This window comes from Capra hircus, chromosome 3 (assembly GCF_001704415.2).
Source record: "Capra hircus breed San Clemente chromosome 3, ASM170441v1, whole genome shotgun sequence".
Lineage (NCBI taxonomy): Eukaryota > Metazoa > Chordata > Mammalia > Artiodactyla > Bovidae > Capra > Capra hircus.
Genome location: NC_030810.1, coordinates 54,073,175 through 54,097,168, shown reverse-complemented (window position 1 = coordinate 54,097,168; position 23,994 = coordinate 54,073,175). Strand labels below are relative to the sequence as shown.

General features: G+C 42.6%; 1 protein-coding gene across 2 annotated transcripts in view; it reads right to left on the bottom strand.

Annotated features, from left to right (window-relative positions):
* The window catches only part of AK5 (adenylate kinase 5), a 266,202-nt gene continuing 244,392 nt past the window's right edge, over positions 2,185 to 23,994 (bottom strand). For both annotated transcript variants that reach the window (XM_005678230.3, XM_013962714.2), the window contains exons 13-14: positions 21,293 to 21,484; positions 2,185 to 3,503 (exon numbers count right to left, since the gene is read on the bottom strand). In XM_005678230.3, the coding sequence (XP_005678287.1) occupies positions 3,435 to 3,503; positions 21,293 to 21,484 (261 nt within the window). In that variant the 3' untranslated portion in view covers positions 2,185 to 3,434. The remainder of the gene's footprint in view (positions 3,504 to 21,292; positions 21,485 to 23,994) is intronic.

Genomic DNA, 23,994 nt, shown 5'->3' with positions numbered 1-23,994 from the left:
GAACATTTTTTTTTATGAAATGAAAAAAACAGTATATGACATGTAGTAAGGATAAATACTTTGCAAAAATTGTATGTTATAAGAGTGGCATGCTATATAAATTACTATATTTCTTACTGTGGGTAACAAAGTTTGAAGGCTGTTATTTCTAGGTACATTGAATGGACTTGAAAGTCTCCAGATAACAAGTAGGTTTTTCCACAAGATTATGCAGGTATTGTTCTGTGTAGGTTCTAAAGGTTAGTTTTTATTTCATATCTTGATGAACAATGTACTTCCATTTATATGATCCTGAGGCGGCCTGGGGGGAACCTTTTCCCTTAAATTTCAAGTACCTGATTAAATGGATTTTTGAGCATGGTGTCACATTTAGCTCCATGAAGACAGAGACCATCCCTGTCTACCTTTATACCTACAGTCTGGCTCTTAGTAGATTCTCAATAAATATTTATTGGTAATAGGACTGATGTTTTGGTTACATTTTTTTCTCTAGAAAGTTAAAAACCAGCTATGCCTGAGTGTCTGCAAGTGTGTCTGTGGGACCCTTAGAAGGTTTGCCTCAGGAGATCTTTGCAGGGCTCTGGGAGGACTAAAGGATTATTACATCCTGTCTTATTTAGAGGATGTGATTCAGACCTAGGTGGCTGAGATTTTGGTCCTCTCTGGGACCCCATTTTCTGCCATGTTTTTAGAGTGATGTAATAGAAACTAGAATGGAAATTCTGTTGTTTAAATGAGACACTCAATAAATGTTGACAAAGAACTACCTTTTACTGAGCACTAGGAACTAGTAAATGATTTACATGTATTATTAACCTCTTTAATTCTCACAACACCTCTGTAAGGTTACTTATGGTTGTGACCTCCACTGTACATAAGAGAAAAACCAAGGTTCAGAGGATTTAAGTGTTAGCCCTCCATAATGATGCCTATGTGTAGAACTGAGGATACGGAGCCTTGCCTTTCTGAAGCTTATATGCTAATGCTGAAGATCTGCAGTAAACAAGTAAATAAAAATACTATATAATTTTAGAGATAAATGCTGTAAAGAGAAATAATGCTTGAAAAAAAAAAAAGAATTATCAGGACCAGTCTGTCATTTAGAAGGAGTACTCAGAGAACACCTCAACAAGAGTCAGTATGAACAGAGACCTAAGTGGGGTGAGGGATTTAGCCTTGTGGATAATCTGGAGGAAGAAGCAGAAGGATAGCAAGGCCAGGGGTCCTGATCTAGTAGAGAGCTTAGCTTGTTTAGGCAACAGAGGGCCAGTGTCATTTGAACCAGATGAGCAAGAGGAGAATGGTAGTTGTTGGGGTGAGAGAGGCTACAAGGCCAGATCAAGTGAGGCTCTGGATGTAGATCATTGTAAAGGAGTTTGTGTTTTGATATTTTATACATACAGACAAAGTCTTCTTCCAGGGGCAGAGACCTCTAAAGTCCTTTCCTACTATACAATCTTACGACTTTAGTGATGTCATGTCAAGCCATTCAAATCAGTAGACTATTTTAGCAGTTTTGTAGAAGACTTTAATTGTACCTCTAGATACTCTTTGGGGCAAAGCCATTTACCCCTGCTAATTTTTTTTTCTTAAGAGGGTAGCCAACTGCAGCCATAAAAGCCGTGGCTGGGTGTGTCTGCTGCCCTGCTGTCTGTCAAAGCTGTGGTGGGCATGGACTGTTTACCAATATGTGGTATGTGTTTAAAGAATGTTAATCTCAACAAAGAGTCATTTTGTGTTTTCTGGCACAACTGATAATTTTCATCCTGTAACTCTCTCTCTAATTTGCTCAAATACTCTTTGTGTTCCCCTGTAGAGAGTGTTACAACTTGGGGTAGTAATAAAGTATTTGACAACTGTGTGAGCTGTAGGAACATGCCCCTTTTTGTTAATAGAGACATAATTGTAACCAAAGAAATTTAATTTCTTCTTTAGCAAACACTGACATTTCTGTTTAAGAATGACTGCTAGAGTAAAAGGAAATATGAAAATTACCATGTATCATGAATACACTGAGAGTGCTCTCTGTAATAGCTCAAAACTGATCTATGGCCAAAATTAAAACCATATGAGCATATCATAAATCTCAACTATTACTGTGTTTGCCTTTGAAATTCTGTTTGGAATAAGGCTTCAAATGCTTTCCAGAATGATGTGAGTTACAAATAAATAGAAAAAGAGTTATCCTGTGTTCCATTTATTTTATTTGTACATATCCATTTCAAGAAAAAAGAAAAGATTTTAAAAATACAATTCTGTCCCAGAAATGAATCCTTCAATCCTGCACAACCATTGAAGAAAAAAAAAAAAATCATGCAAATTGAAACTGTGGTATTTTGTAGTGACTAAATGCAGTTATTCCAGTAGAATATATAAGAAACTGAATTGGCAGCTGATAGCACAAAAGAGAACCCAAACTTCACTGGTTTGATTTGAGGAAACACAGTTTTACATATGGATATAAGGTTTGCAAACCTCTGTAAAGGGCCTTTATGGAACAAATACAGCATTAAACTCTGATAAACACTGTGTACTGACATGCCTCTTCCTCCCACGTCAGTTTTGTTACTACATTTCTTACTTGCTTGGTAACTACACAGGTGACATAAGTTGACGTTAGTCCAGTGAATGCAAAAACAAATCACCTCATGCTTTTAAATTCTGTGTGGTTATTGGTATTAATGTGTAATTCCCCAGATGCACCAACTATTTTATAGAAGAGTCTAGGTTAGACAGCTTATCCAGTTTGTACTCTTAGCCAATATGACAGTATTCCAAGTAGCCAGTTTTATAGAAATGAATAGAGAAATGTTATTGGTGACTAGTCTAGATTTTGCTATCTTGGAAAAAGCTATACACTTTCAAATTTTAAAAAGCTCTTATAACATTTTTAGAAATCTAGTCAAATTTCTTAGGAACAATTGTTCACTTGTTAACCCAATCTCTGTGATTCTGAGCTGGATGAGACTTTGAGGAAACAGCTTCCAGAGGGAGATGCCCCAGGTTGCCCCCCATATTAAGGGCCTTAGGTAACAACAGATCTTGAAGAGAGGAAGGGAGATGTGATGGGGCATTAAGGACACTAACTCCTCCCTCTCTGAGGAGAGTAGAATCAAATGATTAGTCCTGAAGGCACAACTGACACAGACGGACACCGCACTGCTGTTCACATACTAATTAGCTCTGAGGTGACAGAAAAGAGTGCGTGCTATGAGTGCAGACTGCTGTCTGACTGAGGAAGAAAAGGCTGGATAATACCAAATACACCATGCATGATTTCCACACACCTCTCAGGTCAAGCTGGGAAGCAAACAGCAATGTCAGGATTTTGAGGCAGGGGACACAGAAGGTTTAAATTGAAACATACTGTGTTAAGCGATGAACCTTTTAATATTTTTCTCTGTTCCACTCTCAACATACATGCATTTTTGCCTTCAGAAAATAGAGTCAATAGCTGTGCAGAGTTGACGAAAAACTTCTTCTGGTGTGCCCTCTGCATTTATCTATGTTTAAAAGGAAGAAAGAGAAAGTTTTAAGAAATGTTTATAAAACCATTTTGAGTAATAAAGATTACCTGCTTTTAAGTTGCAGTGCAAAAAAACACAGGACTCCAAAACCATGGAGAAAAGAGTAGTTGTTTAAAAACTAGGTGCCTAATTAACAAAATGAGATACCACTACACACCTATTAGAATGGGCAAAGTCTAAAACATCATCAAATGCTGGTGAGGGTGGGGAGGCACAGGAATGACGGGAATGCAAAATGTACAGCCACTTGGGAAAACCATTTGTCTATTTCTTACAAATTAAGCATTAGCATATGGTCCAACAGTTTGTGCTCCTTGGCACTTATGCAATTGAGTCCACACAAAAACCTGCACACAGGGTTATAGGAGCTTTATTCATGATTGCAAAAAATTGGAAGCAACAGAGATGTCCTTAGGTGAGTGGATGAATAAACTGTGGTGCATCCAAACAATAGGATATTATTTAGAGCTCAAAAGAAATGGGCTCTTAAACCATGAAAAGACATGGAGGAAATGTAAATACATATTATTAAATGAAAGAAGCCAATCGCAAAAGGCTGCATACAATGTAACAGAAAAACGACAAAACTGTGGAGACATAGTAAAAGAGCTGGGGGGAGAGAGGAATGAGTAAGTGGAACACATGATTTTTATGGTAGTGAAACTATTCTGTGTGATACTGTAACCATGGATCCTGGCTGCTATACCTTTGTCAAAACCCATAGAACATGCCACACCAAGAGTGAACCCTGGGACTCCCCTGGTGGTCCAGTGGCTGAAGACTCCATGCTGTCAATGCAGGGGCCCAGCTTTTATCCCTGGTCAGAAAACGATCCTGCATGCCACACCTAACAGTTTGCATGCTGCAACGAAGACCCAGTGCAGCCAAGTAAAAGTCAGCCCATAATATAAATTCTGTTGAGTGGTGATGATGTGTTGATATAGGTTCATCAGTTATAATGTATGTGCTACTCCTGTGTGGGATGTTTTGTGGGGGTGCAGGGTGGGGGGAGTTGTTTTTCTGGTTGTGCCTTGTGGCTTGCAGGATCTCAGTTCCCTGACGAAGGATTCAAACTGGACCATGGCAGTGAAAACTTGGAATCCTAACTACTAGAACCTCCAGGGAATTCTGTGTAGGATGTTGATAGTGGGAGAGGTTGTGTGTGTTTTGGGCCAGGGAGTATATACTCAAGTCTTTCCATGACCTTTAACAAATAATTTGTTTACTTCAATAGGCTTCCTAGTCTTTGCTGTTGTTGTTAATGCTCAATTTTGCGGTGAACCTAAAACTGGCCCAACAACAACAGCAAAGACTCGGAGCCTATTGAGGTAAACAAATTATTGTTAAAGGTCATGGAAAGACTTGAGTTAGTTAAAATGAGACTTCTGAGTGTTCTGGATTATTTGGGGCAGGGTAGGAATAGGGCAGAAGTTGGGGGATAAGAGGGATGAGTGTGGAGAAAGCAAGAGCTGGGACCTCAACTTGCAGGGGTGCTAAATGCTAAGGGCAGAGTCCTCTTGGAGACTTGATACACTGGGACAAGGAGCCAGCTACAGAGGAAGGAGAGGGGAGCTGATTTTCTGGGCATGAAGGCACTACTATCCCTTCCTCTCAAAATTCCCTAAAATCGTGCCAACTGCTGAGATTTGTCCCACTGCACATGTAGTGTCCATAGAAAGTAGAAGCCTGGTGATTGGAATGAGACAGAAGGGTCGGAGTAGTGAGCTTCAGACTTCACCTCCAGAGGTTCTCATTTGGTGAGTTTGGGCTGGCCTTCTAATCTGCATATTTAATAAGTTCTCCCAACAGTCTTGATGTGGGTCAGCTTGGCCCACACTTTGAGAAACACTGGATGATTGGTTCAACTGCTGTCTACATTCTTTGTGCAAACTAGTTTCAAAGGAAGGGGAGAGGCTAGAATAGGTTGGGATGAACTTGTATCTCCATAGATTTGCCTGTTTGGACATTTTATATAAATGGAATCACATAATGTGCAGTCTTTTGTGACTTTTCTTTCACTAAGCATGTTTTCAAGGTTCATCCACTCTTTGTCCCCTGCCACTGCCTGTTGTCCTGCCGAGCAGTCCTCTAACCCACCTCTTCAAATACTGGGAGGAAGGAAGAGAAAAAGAGACTGATTTCACTTTCCTCACCTCCTCTTACGGAGGGTGGATGAGAAGTAAATCCATAGCCTAGGCTTATAATTTACATGATCTGTGACCGTATCAGTAAAAGATGTATGAGGTCTCTGTTCCCCAGGAAGTTCCCTGAGCAGCAAGACTCTACAACCTTTCAGTACATCCTTGTAAGTTTTCTCTCCTGGTTTCCAATGCTTTGTACCTGGCACAAACACTTCCCAAAGTTCACTCCAATCTCCCCCAGAAGAAGCAGCTAATTAGACTACGGATTGACCCCAAGTCACTTTCTACTTTATTTGCATGTAAGTATTCTCATTATAATTATCTAATCCAGGGACGCCTGTAGAGGGGTTTTCAGTTCGGTTACAACCTCCGGTTCATTTGGACAAACCCTAACTAGTTATGGGTCCTCTCTTATCCTCACAAGGTGGTCGATATTTTGCAGTTTCCTCTTTATCTGTTTTCCATAATGTCTTGTTTAACTCTCTAGTTGCATTTAACTGACCTAACATGTCCCCTATTTATATTAACTAGTCCTGTAATATTTTCCTCTTCCAACCCACTCTTTTCTAACCAATACCACCCAGCACTTGTAACCTTACATGCTTTTCTAAAGTTTTCATCCTTCCAAAAGAAACCCATGCTTATGTTTCCCCACTTCTTGTCTCCTATCTAATACTCATCTTGTTTCCTAACACTGATAAGTTATTAGTACAAAAAATTTCTTTTAAAAGAACACTGATTACATCCTCTTTTTTTCCCTCCATTTTTTGTTGATTGATAACCTGCTAATTCGGTGTAATGCCAGTGTCCAATTCACATAATTTGGTTGACTGTTATCCAGAATTTTTTCTAGACTGATGAAAACACATTTGTTCATTACAACAGCATTTCTTTCTATTGTTAACTTTCCCTACTTGTCATCGTAATGAAATAATGGCTCTTTCAACATTTTCAAGTGGTTGCAGTTCACCGTGATGTTCAACTTTTTACTTCTTGGCCACATATAACCTACCACTATCCCAAATATCTACACAGCCAGTTCTTTGACCACAGGGCCATCACTCAGCATTTGTACCCTCAGAGCTTGACTTGAGAGAGGTAGGCAAAGGAAAGAAGTTGAATGAAAGAAAGTGTCCTCTCCAAGTGACACTTCCCGCCTCTCCACTGGATCCTCTCCAGTGATCTCACTCCTGGGCATATGTTTGGAGAAAACTTATTTGAAAGAATACATGCACCATAGTGTTCATAGCACTATTTACAATAGTTATGACATGGAGGCAACTTAAAGGTCCATCGACAGGTGAATGGATAAAGGAGATGTGGTACATAGATACAATGGAATATTATTTGACCATTAAAAAGAATGAAATAATGGCACTTGCAGCAACATGGTTGGACCTAGAGATTGTCACAATGAGTGAAGTCAGAAAAAGACAAATACTAGATGGTATTGCTTATTTGTGGAATCTAAAAATAATGATGCAAATGAACTTATCTACTAAACAGAAATAGACTAACAGACATAGAAAACAAATTTATGGTTACCAAAGGGAAAAGGCTTTGGGGAGGGATAAATTAGGAGTTTGAAATTAAAATATACATACTACTGGGTGACTCCCTGGTGGCTCAGACAGTAAAGAATCTGCAATGCAGGAGGCCCAGGTTCAGTCCCTGGGTCGGGAAGATATTCTGGAGAAGGGAATGGCTACCCACTCCAGTACTTGCCTGAAGAATTCTAAGGACAGAGGAGCCTGGTGGGCTACAGTGCATGGGGTTGAATAAGAGTCAGGCGTGACTGAGCGACTAACACTTTTCACTTTTCAGGCTGCCTTACGTAAAATAGATAAACAACAAGGGCCTACTGTATAGCACAGGGTGGTGGTAGTGGCGGTGGTATAGTCGCTAAGTTGTGTCTGACTCTGCTGACCCCCTGGGCCCCCAGGCTCCTTTGTTCATGGGATTTCTCAGGCAAGTATACTTGAATGGGTTCCTTCTCCAGGGGACATTGCCGACCCAGGGATCGAACCCATGTCCCCTGTATTGCAGGCAGATACTTCACCACTGAGCCACCAGGGAAGTGCAGGAGCTATACTGAATATCTTGTAATAACCTATAATGGAAAAGAATCTTAAGAAATATGTATAAGTATATATGTGTAATGGAATCACTTTGCTGTACACCTGAAACTAACACATTGTAAATCAACTATATTTCAATAAAGGTTAGAGAAAAAAGAAAAAGTACCCTCATTTTCCCATTCCTTCTTCCCTTTCTTTACATAAACAGGCTTTTGTAGGGCCAGAAATACACTGTTGGAGTGTATTTTCTGACCTGCAATCTGGCCTTTATAGAATCATATGGGATTCCCCTCTATAAACCTGGGCAACTTCATTTCAGATACAAGGGCTAATGAGCACAAGCATCTGAAGGGCGACACTTGATATTTTCCAACGGAGGGGACTATGGGAAGGAAGGCATTTCAACGGGATCTTGTCAATCAGGCCAAGGCTGATGTTTGGGGGCAACTATGAGCTGGGCTGCAGGAGTGAGTCATGCCCTGGAGCTTTAACTGGACCATTTCCCGTTTCTATTTCCATCCAAAACCTCCCTTCATTTTGTTTTGTGGCTTAAATCCAGGGATTTATTTATTTAATTAAAGAAAAGAAAGCTGCTCATTGCCATCCAGAGTCACGTGCTGTGGTGTGTGCCTCTGTGGAGCCCAAGGACGTGAGGAGATTTCAAGACAAAATCAAATAATCGGGCTTTCTAGACGGAGAAAGCAGCCTTTGACTTGGGTGAGTGGGAAATCTATGAAGCTAATCTGAGACCCTCATTAGGCCCCAGAAGCAAAACTCAGAATAGAATTTTAGAGCCAATGAGGTGCACACACACACGTGTGCATGTGGGCATGAGCGTGTTGGGAAAAGAATGGGTTGGACTTTTACAGAGCGAAAGAGAGCCCAAGTAACGCAGTGGGATGAAAGCCTTCTGTCTACTCTCCAAATCTGTCCTTCAGTTCTTGAGCAATTACCTGGATGTTTCCTGAATCTCGTCTAATACCCACAAGGGGAGTATTTTAAGAGAACAACCAGTGGCTTTTATATTTTCACATATAACTGTGGAACTCATAGGAAATGGAAAATAACCAACCTCCTAAGTGCTTTCTAAGCAACAGGAACTATTCTCGGTGCTCACAACTTCAGCAAATTTAAACTAGCTCACAAGGCGCTAGTGTTAAGTCTTTAGTGAACAGATGAGAATCCTGTGTAAACAGCACACTAACTGTTCAGTGTGAAGAGAGCTTCCTCAGCAATTGTGCAAACTCAAAAATATGGTGTCCTCCCACTTACAGTCAGTTTTCAACATGTAGTCAATGCTGATAATATCAGTGTACAGCAACCTTCTTTCCCCATGAAGAGTGAAAGTAAACCTTATGATCTTACCCCAAAGGAGCTCCAGTTCTGAATCAGCTGAGTCAGAATGTACGAGGTTTTCATATCTTTAGTTTAATTGAAAACCAGTTAAGTGGATTTGCTTGAAGAACTTACCCTTCTTGTTCTGAGACTTGATATAAAAGTCCTACAGTTAAATGATCAATATACAAACGATTTTTTAAATAAGAAAACTAAAGGCCAGCGAACAGGAGCTATGATTAAATTTCTGAGGTTTCACCTGACTTCTCACAGGAAAAGTAATCAGAGATAATATTTCTGCTCAGCTGTCAGCGGAACAGATCATAAATTAGGAAAGTAGTTATATCACCCTGGGATTGGCACGTTTTGTCTACTCTTTCTCTTTAGTTCTATGAATTTATGAACCATGACATAGTCGGCCGTTTTAAACACTGCCCAGACTGAGTGTTTTTCCTGAATTTTCCCACACTATTCAAAACATTGCTTGAGTTTCATTTTTCATGTATTGGCGCCATGGGGCTCCTGGGACAAACCCAAGCTGCCACTGAGTGGTTTATGCTGATTGTGTGGGCCACCTTCTTCCTCTCTCACCCAGTCCTCTGTTCAACCACAGGGATCCCTATCGCCAGAGGAGAGGGCTGTTTAGAACTTGTGCATGTCTGTGGACAATCATCAGATGCGCTTTTTCAAAGTCAGGATCATGAAAAAGGCTGCGCCTGGGGAGTTGTCCACTTCGTTGATCTGGTCACATCACACATTCCTTCTCACTCTCAAGGCCTTGGAAAGAAGGAGGACAATGTACACCTTTACTTTAAGGACGAGCGTTAGCAAAAATACAAGGATGACTCATAATCTGCACGTTGATGACTGCTCTCTTCACAAGACTTCCCAGGGTAACAGCAGTCTGCCCATTTAAACTTGCTATTCTCCTTCCTTCCTTCTCCTCCTCCCAATTTTGTCCGAAGTTTACATTTGACTAGCAGATCTTTTCACAGACATGGAAAAAAAAACAAACTATCCTTTCTAAAAGTGACCTTTCTAAAAAGATCTGATCAGCCATGTCCCTGCTTGAAATGACTCTGTGGTTCCCTTCCTTACTTGCAGGACTTAATTCAAACTTCCTCGAAGAAGCTAGGACTACCCAGCATACAGTAGCTACCAGCCACAGGTGGCTTCAGAACACTTGAAATGTGGTCAGTACACCAGAGGAATTAAGTTTTTGATGTTCTGTAATTAAAATTAACTTTAAAAACTAATACTTGACTCAGCTTTTGGGAAATTAAAAATATATTTGAACAACTTGAGTATGTGAAATCTACCTTTTCAACTGTAAATTTTATGAAATACAAATACCATTCTAGTATTCCTGATGAAAATTTAGCATGTGAATTGAGATAGGCTTAAGTACCAGATTTTGAAGACAGATTAAAAAAAGAATGTAAAACCATCTCAATATTATTTTTATATTGATTACATGTTAAAATGATAATATTTAGGCTATATTAGGTTAAAGAAAATATATTGTTAAATTAATATGACTTGTTTTTTGTTACTTTTTTTTTTCTTGGTGAATGAGAATATTAGGAAATTGTAAATTACCTACTTGGCCCAGATCATATCTCTACTGGATAATTCCTTCTAGAAAACTTATTGCATAAAGGAGGAATGAAGCCTTCACCTTGCTTTTCAGTCAAGTCTGCCACCGCTTTAATCCATCTGTGTGCATTTCATCCTGTGCTAGCATTACTGGGCTCTTTCTCATGTCAGAGCCTCGGTCCCCTCCCTTCCATCTGGCTCGAACTTCTACTCTCCCTTTAGACCCAGCTCAAATGTCTTCTTCTTTCTGAAACTGTTATCTGCCTCTCCAGGCCCAAGTTCTGTGCCTCCAAATACTTGAAACATTTTGTAAATCCTATTACTGCATTTACAGCCATGCTGTGGGTGCAGAATTTCATGCGTCTCTTTTCTCTCTGAATACCCAGCACTAAGCACCCAGCATTTGGACGTTGGAGACACCCCGTGAATGTCTGTGGACTCTGGCAGGGACCTGGATGGAACAGCGCCAATTCTCTGCTGGTAGAACCCATGGTGGTGGCTCCTGGGAAGGTTCTCGAGAGGAGACTGGAGCCCAGAGAAGGGACTGCCCTGAGTTGGTTAGAACAAAGCCTGCCCATGATGAAAGCAACCAGAGAAAGACAATTAAGACTGTGTTCAGAAGAGAACAAAGGTCTGGCATTCTCTTCCTCCTGCTGTTCTCGGGGGAGACAAGCCTGCAGTGAGCACAACTCTTTTCAACAGGACCACAAGGGTGCAGAGAACGCTGGGCCAAATCAAAAGCTCTTTGTGGGAATCTACTGAAAGCCTGCTGATCAGAAGGGTGGTGGAGGGTAGAAAGAAGATTCTTTCAGGCAGAGTCATAAGGAATGAATTTCTTAAGTCTTTCAGAGACAGACGGGAGATTTATGCCTCATTTGCCAAGCGAGAGGACAAAACCTCAGGGTTCCTCTAAGTCACTCACTCTCTCCTTCATGCACCTTCCTTTCTCTGGGGCCAGTGGGCAGGAGAGAGGGTTGTCTCCAGGTCCAGGTTGCTAGGAGCACTCAAGCAGGGCAGGTCCAGACTGAATGCGAGGAAGCTACAGACTCAGAACTGAGAAGGAAACTCAGCTGAGGTGGGGCCTTGACTGAAGAGGCCAGGCATCCATGACCGGGGAAATCCCAAAGATTTTCTATGTTTCAAAGACTTCTCAGTGTAACAGAGAGAGAAAGGGAAATGAGTGGGAAATGAAATATCTGTTTTGAAGAAGGCCAGAATAGATATTTTTCCTAAAGAGACATACAGATGGCCAATAGACACATGAAAACATGCTCAGTGTCACAGATCATCAGGGAAATGCAAATCAAGACCACAGTGAGACATCACCTCACACCTGTCAGGATGGTTATTATCAAAAAGACACAAAATAACATATTGATGAGGACGCAGAGAAAACAGAACCCCTGTGCACTGGTGATGGGAATATAAATTGATACACACACTGTGGAAAATAATATGGATGTATGGATGTTCCTAAAAAAATTAAAAACAGAACTACCACATGATTCAGCAGTTTCACTTCTGCATATTTACCCAAAGAAAACAAAAACGCTAATGGGAAACCATACATGCACCACTATTCACAATAATCAAGATATGGGAGCAACCGAAACATTCATCAGCAGATGAATAGATAAAGACGACGGGGTACATATACACAGTGGAATACTACTCAGCCATGAAAAGAATAACATAGATGGATCTAGAGGATGCTGTGCTAAGTGAAATAAGTCATGGCAGAGACAAACGAAGTGAAAATAGACTCACAGAGAAAAGATGGGTGGCTGCCAGAAGGGCAGGAAAGGGGGTTGTTTTGGGCTTGGGAGAAATTGGTGAAGGAGATTAAGAGGTCTCTACTTAAAATAGCTCAGCAGTCTTTCATACTATAAAAAAAGCCTAAATGAGTGTGTTTATTTACTGTATAGCTAGTAGTAACCAAACTAAATGAGAAATAAACTGGTTGAATAAATTGGATAATATATTAATATGGAATGTTAGTAACTATTAAAAAAACACCATTTCTGCAACATGTATTGACTTCCAGATGTTTCAGACATGTGTATAGGATGGTAGTATTTTCATGAAATCAGAACTTTCCACCATAGAAGTATGTGTTGATTAATGTCAGAAAGAGGGAGAGGGAGAGGGGTGGCAAGGGGAAGGAGTTCACTTCTTTTTGGTAGATGTAGAGAGGTAAAGAAATAAATAGCAAAACATGATAAATACAAAGAAGGAGAGAGAAATGGTGTTTATAAGAGCACACAGGAGGGAATATTAATGTATATTTTGAGTTTCCCTGGTGGCTCAGATGGTAAAGAACCAGCCTACAAGGCAGGGGACCTGGGTTTGATCCCTGGGTTGGGAAGATCCCCTGGAGAAGGGAATGTCAACCCATTCCAGTATTCTTGCCTGGAGAATTCCGTGGACAGAGGAGTCCACAGGGTCACAAAAAGTCCGACACAACTCAAGGACTAATATTTTCACTTTCATTGTTAGTTTAAACAGTATGCAGTATGTAAGAAAACATGGTTGCTATCAATAAGAGCAGAAAGTCATGAAATTAGAACAGGTTTAGACTGGAATAGCAACAGCATCAGATGAAAAGAATCAGCTAAGGTAAAATACAGAAAAACACACATGAGAATTAAAATCAATGTTGGTAGCTGGGAAGTAGGGACAATGAAGTAGAAAATTGAGCTGGGTAATGTGGAAGACAACTTTGGGATTTTTCCTAGAAAGTAGACAGAAAAAAATTGAAAATAATGGAGTGGTTTATAGATAGAAAACTGAGCTGTCTAGTCCAGAAGTCATTGTTGCTACTAAGCCCTTGAAATGTACAACCGCAAAATGAGCTGTGCTGCAACTGTGAGGTACACACCAGATTTCAAAGGCCTGATAAAACGCGTCACTTGTTTCCTTTTCCTTTTAAAATTATGGCTATTAGAAAATTTAAAATTACACATGTGGCTCACATTAAATTTCTATCGGATGGCACTGGGGTAGGAGGAAGAGATCTGTGTGTACGTGAGAAAAGCAAGAAAGAGTGGTACATAAAAAATACTTATAGAAAATGTTGTTGAGTTAAAACAAAATTATCATGCCATTGAGAATAAGTGAAAATCAGACTTATATCTGGACACAAGTTTTGAATTATGTGGAAAGACATTAAAACGTTTCTTTAAAGATACAAGTTGACAAAGTTTGCTTCCAAATTTGTTTTGGCCTTTTCTCCACAACACTAAATGGCTGAAAACAATTGATAGAGAAATATTATGACCTTAATTTGATAGAGAAATATTATGACCTAAATTTTAGATCTAGTGAAATGGTATTTGATGTATAAAACCACCATAACAACACTCCTGGACAGTCATAGAGAGATTGAACTAAAAATTGGTTCAAATTATTTTAGCTAATTGAAAGAAGAATTAAAATGAAGGATTCAAGCACAGAGAATTCAAAGTACAATTTGGGGTTTTCCTTGCCTCGTATTAGACTCTAGTCTTAAGAATCCAATTGATTTAGGCTATCAAATGGATTGTTATATCCAAGGGGTAAAATTTGATCCAATGCTGCCTTCTGCTTCCACTCCTTTCATGGAAGTTCCAGCAATGACATTTCTCATTCTTTATCCCTCAGTTCACAGGAAGTCTCCTGCCAGGTTGGATGACTACCCAGAACAATAAATGCATACAGCTATATTTCAGAACTTCCTAAAAATGGCTAAACTATTCATGAAGTTGGGGCATTTTAGCAGAAGAACTGCAGAGCGAATAACTGATTTTCTCCTTTGTAAACGCCAAGTTGCCAAGGAAGTGGATTTTCTGCATCTGTTAAGTGCCTGTTCAATGAGTCACTGGCCTCTCTTTTTATTTTCTAAATTGATTAAGACTAATAAATAACCCAGGAACAGATATCATCTATTGTTAGGACTGCTTCCTCTAGAGCTGGGGGATGTGTCTGGGCTTACAATGCCAGGAGCAAAAAGCATTTTAAAAGCGAAGAAACAGATTGTAAGAAGGAAGGAAGAATGTAAGGAAGTAAAAATGTAAGAATGTAAAGAAGCAGAATGTAAGAAAAGATATCAAAATGTTTTCTTTGTTTATCAATGTTTTATCTTTGGGTGGAATAACTCTGGGTAATTTTTATCTTTATGCTCTTAAATTTTCTAGTTTCTTTTTTAGAAGCAGCTGTATCCTTAGCAAAAGGAGAGGTTTTAAATATAAATTTATACACTTCTGTACATGCTACTTGAGGAAGTTATTTCTGGAATTTCTGCCAGTTTACAAGATCTTTTCTTCTGGGAATTTCTTGTTCCCCACCCAGTTTTCAGGGACAAGTCCCAGGCAATCAGGCAACCATAGTTTTATTAGTCTGATCTTAATTCAAATGCTACCTCCTCAGAGACTTTTCACCAGTAACAACCCACTCTGTTTTGTGTTTTCATAGAGCTAATCCTATCAGCAATTATTTTCTTGTCTACTGCTCTTTTTTCAGTGAGGGATTTTTAGTTCTGTGTCTCCAGCACCAAGAATCTGACATGGAGTGTGCACTCAATAAACAGCCACAGAACAGATGAAAAAGCCCCACGTGACCCTACCTGCCTGGCCATAGCTGGTAGGACCAAGGACAAGAGAAAGCAAGGCCAGTCAGAATAATTCTCTCTGGAATTTGGACCAGTTGTGGGAACATGAACGTGGAAGCTGTATGTTTGCCATATTCTAGCTTCTGGACCAGAGAAAGGGAAAAATCAGGCTGCGAGAGAGAAGAAGGGGAAGACAGGTATGAGAAGCAGAAGGGAGCCTGGTCCCAGAGGCTTCCTGGACCTGTTTCAGCCCTGGTTCACACCACCTTACAAGTAAGCTCCATGTTTCAGGTTAGGCCAGCTGTTATCTACAGTCTCATGAATATACCTGTGGTCAGCATCATGCTTTAAAAATTCATAGCAAAAAGATATGAAAGAAACAATCAGGAATGTTTGCCTCTGAGTTATGGGACTACCTACTTTTTTGTATTTTCTAAAACAGAAAAGTATGCATGACTACAAATATATATATGTTGGGGTTTGTTTTTGTTTTTTTGGTTTTTTTTTCCCCTGAGAAGCATAGAGTGACAGACCTAGGGTATTCCAGGAGATCCCATTCTGTCCATTCATTTTATTCTGCTGAAAGCTTTAGCAGTGATATGACTCACCAAGTTCCCAAACTGAATACACACCTCAGTGACTCTGGCTTTCTTACACTCAAACCAGTATTGTCTCCACCAGGGAGCCTTTGGACAGTTACTATGTCATTCACTTTAAAATGCTATATGCGTGCTAAGTCACTTCAGTTGTGTCCGACTATTTGTGACCCCATGGACTGTAGCCCACCAGGCTCCTCTGTCCATGGGATTCTCCAGGCGAGAATACTGGAGTGGGTCCTCTGTCCATGGGATCCTCCAGGCAAGAACACTGGAGTGGGTTGCCGTTTCCTTCTCTAGGAGATCCTCCCGACCCAGTGATCAAACTTCAGGCTCTTATGTGTCCTGCACTGGCAGTCAGGTTCTTTACCACTATCGCCACCTGGGAAGCCCATCAAAATGATTCATTTCAATTATTTTTTCAATTATAAATTCTCTCACTCAAGGTGAAGAAAGCTTTCTCCTATGGGTCAACTCTACTGAGTTGGGTGAGACTACCTGTACTGCTGTGTCGATAAAGTTTTTTTTTTTTAAGATTTTTTGATGTGGACCATTTAAAAAGTCTATTGAATTTATCACAATATTGCTTCTGTTTTATGTTTTGGGTTTTCGGCCGTGAGCCATGTGGGATCTTAGTTTCCTGACCAAAGACTGAACCTGTACCCCCTGCATAGGCTGACAGATTGCTTTTTGAAAAATTTAATCCTTTCCCATCTTTTCGTTTATCTGTTTATTTTTGGCTGTGCTGGGTCTTTGCTGCTGCGCAGGCTCTTTTCTAGTTGTGGTGCGTGGGGGCTACTTTAGCTGTGGTGCTTGGGCTTTTTCATTGTGGTGGCTTGTCGTGCTGGGGAGCGTGGGCTTGAGGGTGCTTCAGCTTCAGTATCTGCGGCTCCTGGCTTCTAGAACACAGGCTTAATAGTTGTGGTGCACGGCCTTAGTGGCTTGCTCCATGCATGGCATGTGGGATCTTCCTGGATCCCTCGAACCTGTGTCTCCTGCATTGGCAGGCAGGTTCTTTATCACTGAGTCACCAGGGAAGCTCTGCAGGCAGATTCTTAACCACTGGACTGCCAGGGAAGTCCCTGATAAAATTTCTAAGGCAACGTCCAGAATGGATAGGAAAGAAGAGCCACAATTGCCTAATGACGTCTGCTTTGAGTGCAAGGAGGAAGGGAGTGACATGGACGAAAGTTCTAGTTCTTAGATGCAGCAGAAAGCTGACTTTAAAAAAAAAAAAAAAGAAAGCTGACTTTATTAGAGGGGAAAAGGGAAGGTCAGAGGGTCCATTTGGACCACATATGCTTCTACCCCTGGGTTTATGTTACAAGGAGTCCTAACTTTTACATCATTATATCATGATGGCATAACAAAGAATAAGGCAGTGGCTCTATAAACTTGGTTTTGTTTTTCACTTTTGTTTGAAATTCCATTGCACTTGTCCAGATAGTTGGTGGCAAAAAGGACTATCATTAGGCGGTGGGCTTCCCCGATGGCTCAGGAGGTCAAGAATCCCCCTGCAATGCAGGAGACACAGGAAATTTGGCTTCTGTCCCTAAGTCGGAAGATCCCCTGGAGTGGGAAATGGCAACCGGCTCCTGTATTCTTGCCTGCAAAATCCCAAGGACAGAACCTGGCAGGCTGCCGAGTCGGACATGACCAAACACACACATACACACATCATCAGGCAGTAAAGGTGTCAGGCGATGGATGGAGAGTAAGCATAAGTGGGCAGCACAGGTTAGAGGGAAGTGTTTTTGGAGGGTGGTCTTTTTCTGGCTGGACTGTTTCTGTGGCTCTAATTCCTAAAGAAATCTCACTGAGCCACTACTGAATGGTCTCACTTGAATCTCGAAGTTCATTCACCACCCGCATGTAGTTTAAGAAAACTCCTTACATGATCCAGGAGCCCACCTGGAGGGTAGCAGTCCTGCCTCAGTTACCAATGAGACAAGGAGGGGGTACTAAGACTCCAAAGAGCATCACAGGAACAAGATGCAGGCTATCCCTTGAGATCAGGAGCTGATCAAACTGGTGCTCGGAGACCCGGCAAGAGCCCAGAAGGCCAGAAAACACAAAAGGCCAGAGGCTTTCACCTTCTTCAATACAGACCAAGCCAGCCGGCTCCCCCATTGCTTCTCCAATCCCCACCTGTGGCCTGAGCTGCTGGCAAGCCCCATGGGGCACCTACAAGCCAGTCTCCCATCCCTGGGTCCCTGGGCTGGCACGAGGCCACCCTGCACTGACTCTGCTCCAGGTGGGGGAGGAAGCCTGTTCATCTTGGCAGCTACATGGGGAGGACAGCCCAGGGCAGGGGCAGGGATGAAACGACTTCCTCCAAGAGGCCCTGGGGGAGTCCTGAGGGCTGGAGCCCACACTGCGCTGGAGTCAGAACTTGGAGTGGTTTTAAATATTTGCCAATGGTTCGTACTCGTTACCTCACCACAGACCCAGCTGCCAGCATCTCCAAGATGTGGGGGAAGCCGAAGAGCTGAGCCGCATGTTACGGGAAGCTCCCTTCCCCACTAACTTAGCTATTTCTAAGGAGGATCCCAGAGATCAGCTGTATTGGAGAACTCGGTTAGCCCTGTGTCCACATGCCAATCATTTGTGAGCATGTAGAACTTAGGCTAGAAAGATACAGGAGAGAGATAAAAGGGCTTTCCTGACTCTGAAAGTGGCTAAAGTCTTAACTCAGGATTTTCTCACCTCTGTAAATCTTGAAAGAGGAAGAAACCCTTTTCTCTCTGGATAATTTCCATCTGTGTTCCAGGTGGCATGAGGGTAAAAATCATGAATCCTGAAAGACCTTTGTCACCTGAATTAGTAAGACCCTGCCTTTTTATGATATACTGTTTTGCTTGTTTAAAGATCTAGGTCTTTGTTTTGTGTGGCAACCAAGGCTACACGAGGGGCTTTCCTGATAGCTCAGTTGGTAAAGAACCTGCTTGCAAGACAGGAGACCCCAGTTTGATTCCTGGGTCAGGAAGATCCCCTGGAGAAGGGATAGGATACCCCCTCCAGTATTCTTGGGCTTCCCTTGTGGCTCAGCTGGTAAAGAATCCACCTTCAATGTGGGAGGCCTGGTTTTGATCCCTGGGTTGGGAAGATCCCCTGGAGAAGGGAAAAGTTACCCACTCCAGTATTCTGGCCTGGAGAATTCCATGGACTGTATAGTCACGGAATTGACTATCCCGTGATGGACTGTATAGTCCATGGGGTCACAAAGAGTCGGACATGACTGAGTGACTTTCACTTTCAAGGCTACATGAAGCACAGCAAATAGGATTCTTCTTGTACATTAAGTCCTAGTAACTGGAAGGAGCTGCCTGTTGTGCTGTGCTAAGGCCAAGTCAAGGTCCTGAGGGAAAAGCAATGATGGCTTAGCAGTGGCTGCTGTGGGTGAAAAAGGTGGGGGTGATGTCTCTCATGTCACATACATGACATCTCTAAGTTAAATCATGGGACACCTCTCAGATACTAAACAGGGTTAAGTTCTTAAGGGTCTGGAAAATGGACAATTAACTGGCTCAGAAGATAAGATTTCATTATCAATGGTTTTCCCCAAGGAATCAATCATGTAGCTCCCTCCAAGATACATTATTGGTTGAAGCTGTTTCCTTTTAACTTCCTGGAAAAGCAGATACTAGCTGTCTACTCTCTCTCCTCTGTGTTGGGTTCTGAGGGTTTGGTTCCTGGATCCATCCCACCTCCCGGTGGTCTGCTGGCCTAATCTTCTTGGGATCCATTCCTCACTAAGCTGATGGAGTGAGCTTTCAAAGTGGAAACCCTGACTATGTTTGTTCCCTTCAGTAGCTCCCATCATTCTCAGGACAATTATTTGCTCCTAGGACAGGTTCACCTTGATCTGGTCCCCTGCTCGCCTCTCCACACCCACCTCTCTCTCTTTCTTTTGGCACTTCATGTCACAGCCAAGCTCCTTCTGTGTGAAGCACTCTGCTCCCCTCACAGCACCCCCACATTGGGCTCAGCTTAGTTCTTCTCTTGTGGCCTTCCTTCTGTTTCCCCTTAGATCAGGTTAAAGGGCCCTCAGGACTTACTCTCTGCTCATTTTCACTCCATATGGTGATCACTGATTTGGCTGTCTCCCCTACTAAACCCTGGCTTCCTGGGTGGCTCAGTGGTAAAGAATCTGCCTGTAAGGAAATGGGTTTGATCCCTGGGTTGGGAAAATCCTCTGGAGGAGGGCATGGCAACCCATTCCAGTATTCTTGCCTGGAGAATCCTGTGGACAGAGGAGCCTTGCGAGCTACAGTCTATGGGGTTGCAAAGAGTTGGACACGACTGAAGCGACTTAGCACACGTGCACACCTACTAAACCCTAGGCTCTAGCAGGCAAGGACTACATCTTCTTACCTGCATCCAAACCATCAGGGCAATGGATGGCCCATAGGAAATGCTTGGTGTGTATATGTTAAATGAGAGAATGAATAAAGATTGGGTAGTTTTCCCAAATTCATGAACTTTACTCAGCATGGGTTATTGCTCATGATCATTGAGCTGACCACCCATTTCCTCACTGTTTTACCTCATCTGCTCTCCTGGCCCCATATACTGCTTTTCCTAGTAACACTAGTTATTGCAAGAAATTGAGTCAGCCAAGTGCCAGTGAGGAACTATGCCAAAATTTAGACATTCAAAGTTGTTGAATTTTAGATCTAGATGAGACCTTTCGGATTCTCCTGTGTAGCTGAGGTCTGAAAGTCAGAACTAATGCCTTATCCCTCGTCCTGTCCTCCCTCCCTCCTTCTTGGAAAATGGAGCAACCGTATTGGCTTCTGTAAACATCGGATGACCAGCTTTTCATGGTCCATATGATGAGTGATACAAAAAGTGAAGAGTCTAAGGGACCCACATGCTGGCCCCAATTGTGCAGCTGTATGCAGTTCACGGATGTGAGAGCTGGATAATGAAAAAGGCTGAGTGCTGAAGAGTTAATGCCTTCAAATTGTGGTGTTGGAGAAGATTCTTGAGAGTCCCGTGGAAGGCAAGGAGATCAAACCAGTCAATCCTGAAGGAAATCAGTCCTGAATATTCATTGGAAGGACTGATGCTGAAGCTGAAACTCCAATACTTTGGCCACCTGATCCAAAGAGCTGATTCATTGGAAAAGACCCTGATGCTGGGAAAGATTGAAGGCAGGAGGACAAGGGGATGACAGAGGATGAGATGGTTGGATGGCATCTTTGACTCAATGGACATGAGTTTGAGCAAACTCCGGGAGATGGTGATGGACAGGGAGGCCTGGCATGCTGCAGTCCATGGGGTCGCAAAGAGTCAGACACGACTGAGCAACTGAACAACAACAATGCAGTTCTAATTCCCAAATCCCTAAATCTGAAATTTCCTTTTTTCTTTGTTTTTGAAAAAAAAAAATGGGTAGTTGGCTCATTCTGGGGGCTGTGAGGGGGCTCACCTTATGTAGCTGTGTTTTTGTCTCATAGTAGGCGACCACAGGGATGGAGGCCCGGTAGTAGGCCTCCAGGCGCTTGGCGATAGTGGTGGTGCTGCTGTCTGCCTGCGGGCTGCTCCGGGTCCGCTGGAGAAGGCGGTTGGTCATGGTGTCTGCTGAGCAGTCCATGCAGATCACCAGGTGTGGGTCTCCAATCTGGGGATGGGAGAGGGCGGCACAACATGGTCAGAAACTCTACCCTGCAAGGTTCTGGAAAGGCCTGCGCACGCTAGTTCTTTCCCTTCTTGACCTGCTTTCTCTTGAGGTTCCAGGCCTACAGTGTGACACAGCTGGGACAGGATATCATAGCTCCTCATTTCCAGGTCAGTGACTTTCCACAGAACCACCCTCAGCTTTTAGGTCACCTCGTGTAATGGAGTGGTTGTGTAGAATGCTGCCCAGTGGAGTCATAATCTGTCCTCCACAATGGGGGGGGAGGTGGCTGTGTGTGTGTAATACTTCCTGCTGTCAGCCTTTCCTGACTTATGGAGGCAAGTTAATCACCTCTTCCTTTGTCCACCATTATCTCTTATACCAGCCACCAAGAGCACGGTGTGGCTGCGTCTTGTACTATGTGGAGGTCAGTAGAGCGTAATGGTTGAGCACACAAAGGTTGGAGTCACACTGCTTAGGGTCAAACCCTGGTGTAGCGGCTTGTCTCCAAGATGGTCTTCGTTGGTTCCTTGCCTCAACGTACTTTAAGCTCTTTCCGCATTGAGACGTGGTGACTATTCTTCTACCTGTTTGAATCTGAGCTGGACTGTACCTATTTTGACAGACAGAATATAGTGAAAATGATGTCACCTAGTTTTGGAAGCAAGATCATAAGAAGTTTTGCAGTTCCTGCCTGGTCAACCACCATCTAAGATGTCCAACGACTCTCACTGATAAGCTGGGAGGAAGCACAAGCTAGACTGTTCGAGAAGCCATGTGGACAGAGATGCCTGACCAATCCTTGGCTGATCAGACATCCCAGCCCCTGCTCCAGACCTGTCTACTGAGTCTTACCCACTATCTGACTGCAACAGAATAAAGGAGCCCATCAACCCCCAGAAACCTATTAGAGAAAATAACAAATTAAGTTACTAACTGTGTCTCTCAATTTCTCTGCACCCCAACTTTCTCATTTGTATGATGAGGATGATCACAGAATTGCTGTAAGAATTAGGTGGCTCAATAGTAAAGCACCACCTGCCAAGCAGGAGATGCAACTTTGATTCCTGGGTCAGGAAGATCCCGTGCAGAAGGAAATGGCAACCCACTCCAGTATTCTTGCCTGGAGAATTCCATGCACAGAAGAGCCTGCCAGTCCACGCGGTCTCAAAGAGTTTGACATGACTTAGTGACTAAATGGCAGCAGTAATGTAAGTATATTGCTTAGGATAGAGCAAATTGTAAGTATCAGCTACTATGCTTACTGGAGTCCCAGGTGGCTCAGTGGTCAAAAATCTGCCTTGCCAGTGTAGGAGACACAGGAGAAGTGATTTGATTCCTCAGTTGGGAACATCCCCTGGCAGCGGAAACAGCTACCCACTTCAGTATTCTTGCAGACAAAATCCCATGAACAGAGGAGCCTGGCAGGCTACAGTCCATGGGGTTGCAAAAGAGTCAGACACGACTGAGCGACTTAGCATGCACTATGCTTATTTCCCATGTGAGCTACAATCTCTGTGTTCAGGGGTTAGGAATGCTCAGCTCCTGGCCCCCAAGGCCAAGGAAGAAATGGATAGGCAGGAAAGTGAAGCGATGAGCTCTACCATGATTCTAAGAGGTTGACTGCACAAGGACAGTAGTGGGAAGCAGCCCACAGGGCCCAGGGGCAGGGCCTGGAGGGGGCGGGGCGGGGCGCGGGGTGGCGGTGGTGCAGAGGGAGTGTGCAGAATGACTGGGGCATGGGTATATCCAGCCTTATCCGGTAGGTAATAAATAAATTTGTTCCTGAATGAATGATAGTGACATGATCAATAGCATGACTCTTTCCATCTCCCCATCCTTCCAATTAAAGGCTTCTTTTGCTTCTGATGCCTCTGGAAGACACCAACCTTGTCTCTACTGCCAGTCCCAACTCTGGATCGGAAGGAACTCTTGCTCCCTTCTGCTCCGGCAATGTAAATGAAGTCTTACTGCTCCACCATGGAAAGCCCTGGGAGGGATGGGAACAAAGTCTGGGTAGGGGAGTACTTCAGGACAACACAGAGTCATAAGTTGTCTGTGTTGTTCCACGATTTATCTTCCCACTCTGAAGGAAGTACTTTAAGGAACAGAGTAGAGAAGTTCTCCAAAATCTAAAAGGGTGAAATAAACCTCTGGGACATGTCATCTAATTTTTCTGACTGTATTAATTGGAAGAAAAAAAAGAGCATTTGAGCAGTATGAAAGCTGGGTGCAAGTTTAGAAGACAATGACCTATTTCCACCAGCAGAGGGCAAGCTTGAGAGGCAGGCTAGGGTTTAGTTCCAGAGTTTGGCTTCTGGAACAGTTTCTGACTGGGGTTATGTTTGGAGACTAGGCTATTTTTCTTATTGTGGGAATTTTCAGGCCACTCATGGGGACACAAAAGACAATTCTGGGACTCATTTAGGTACAAACAGAGATTATGTGTGTCAGAGCAGGATCATGGCATCCGGTCCCATCACTTCATGGGAAATGGATGGGGAAACAGTGGA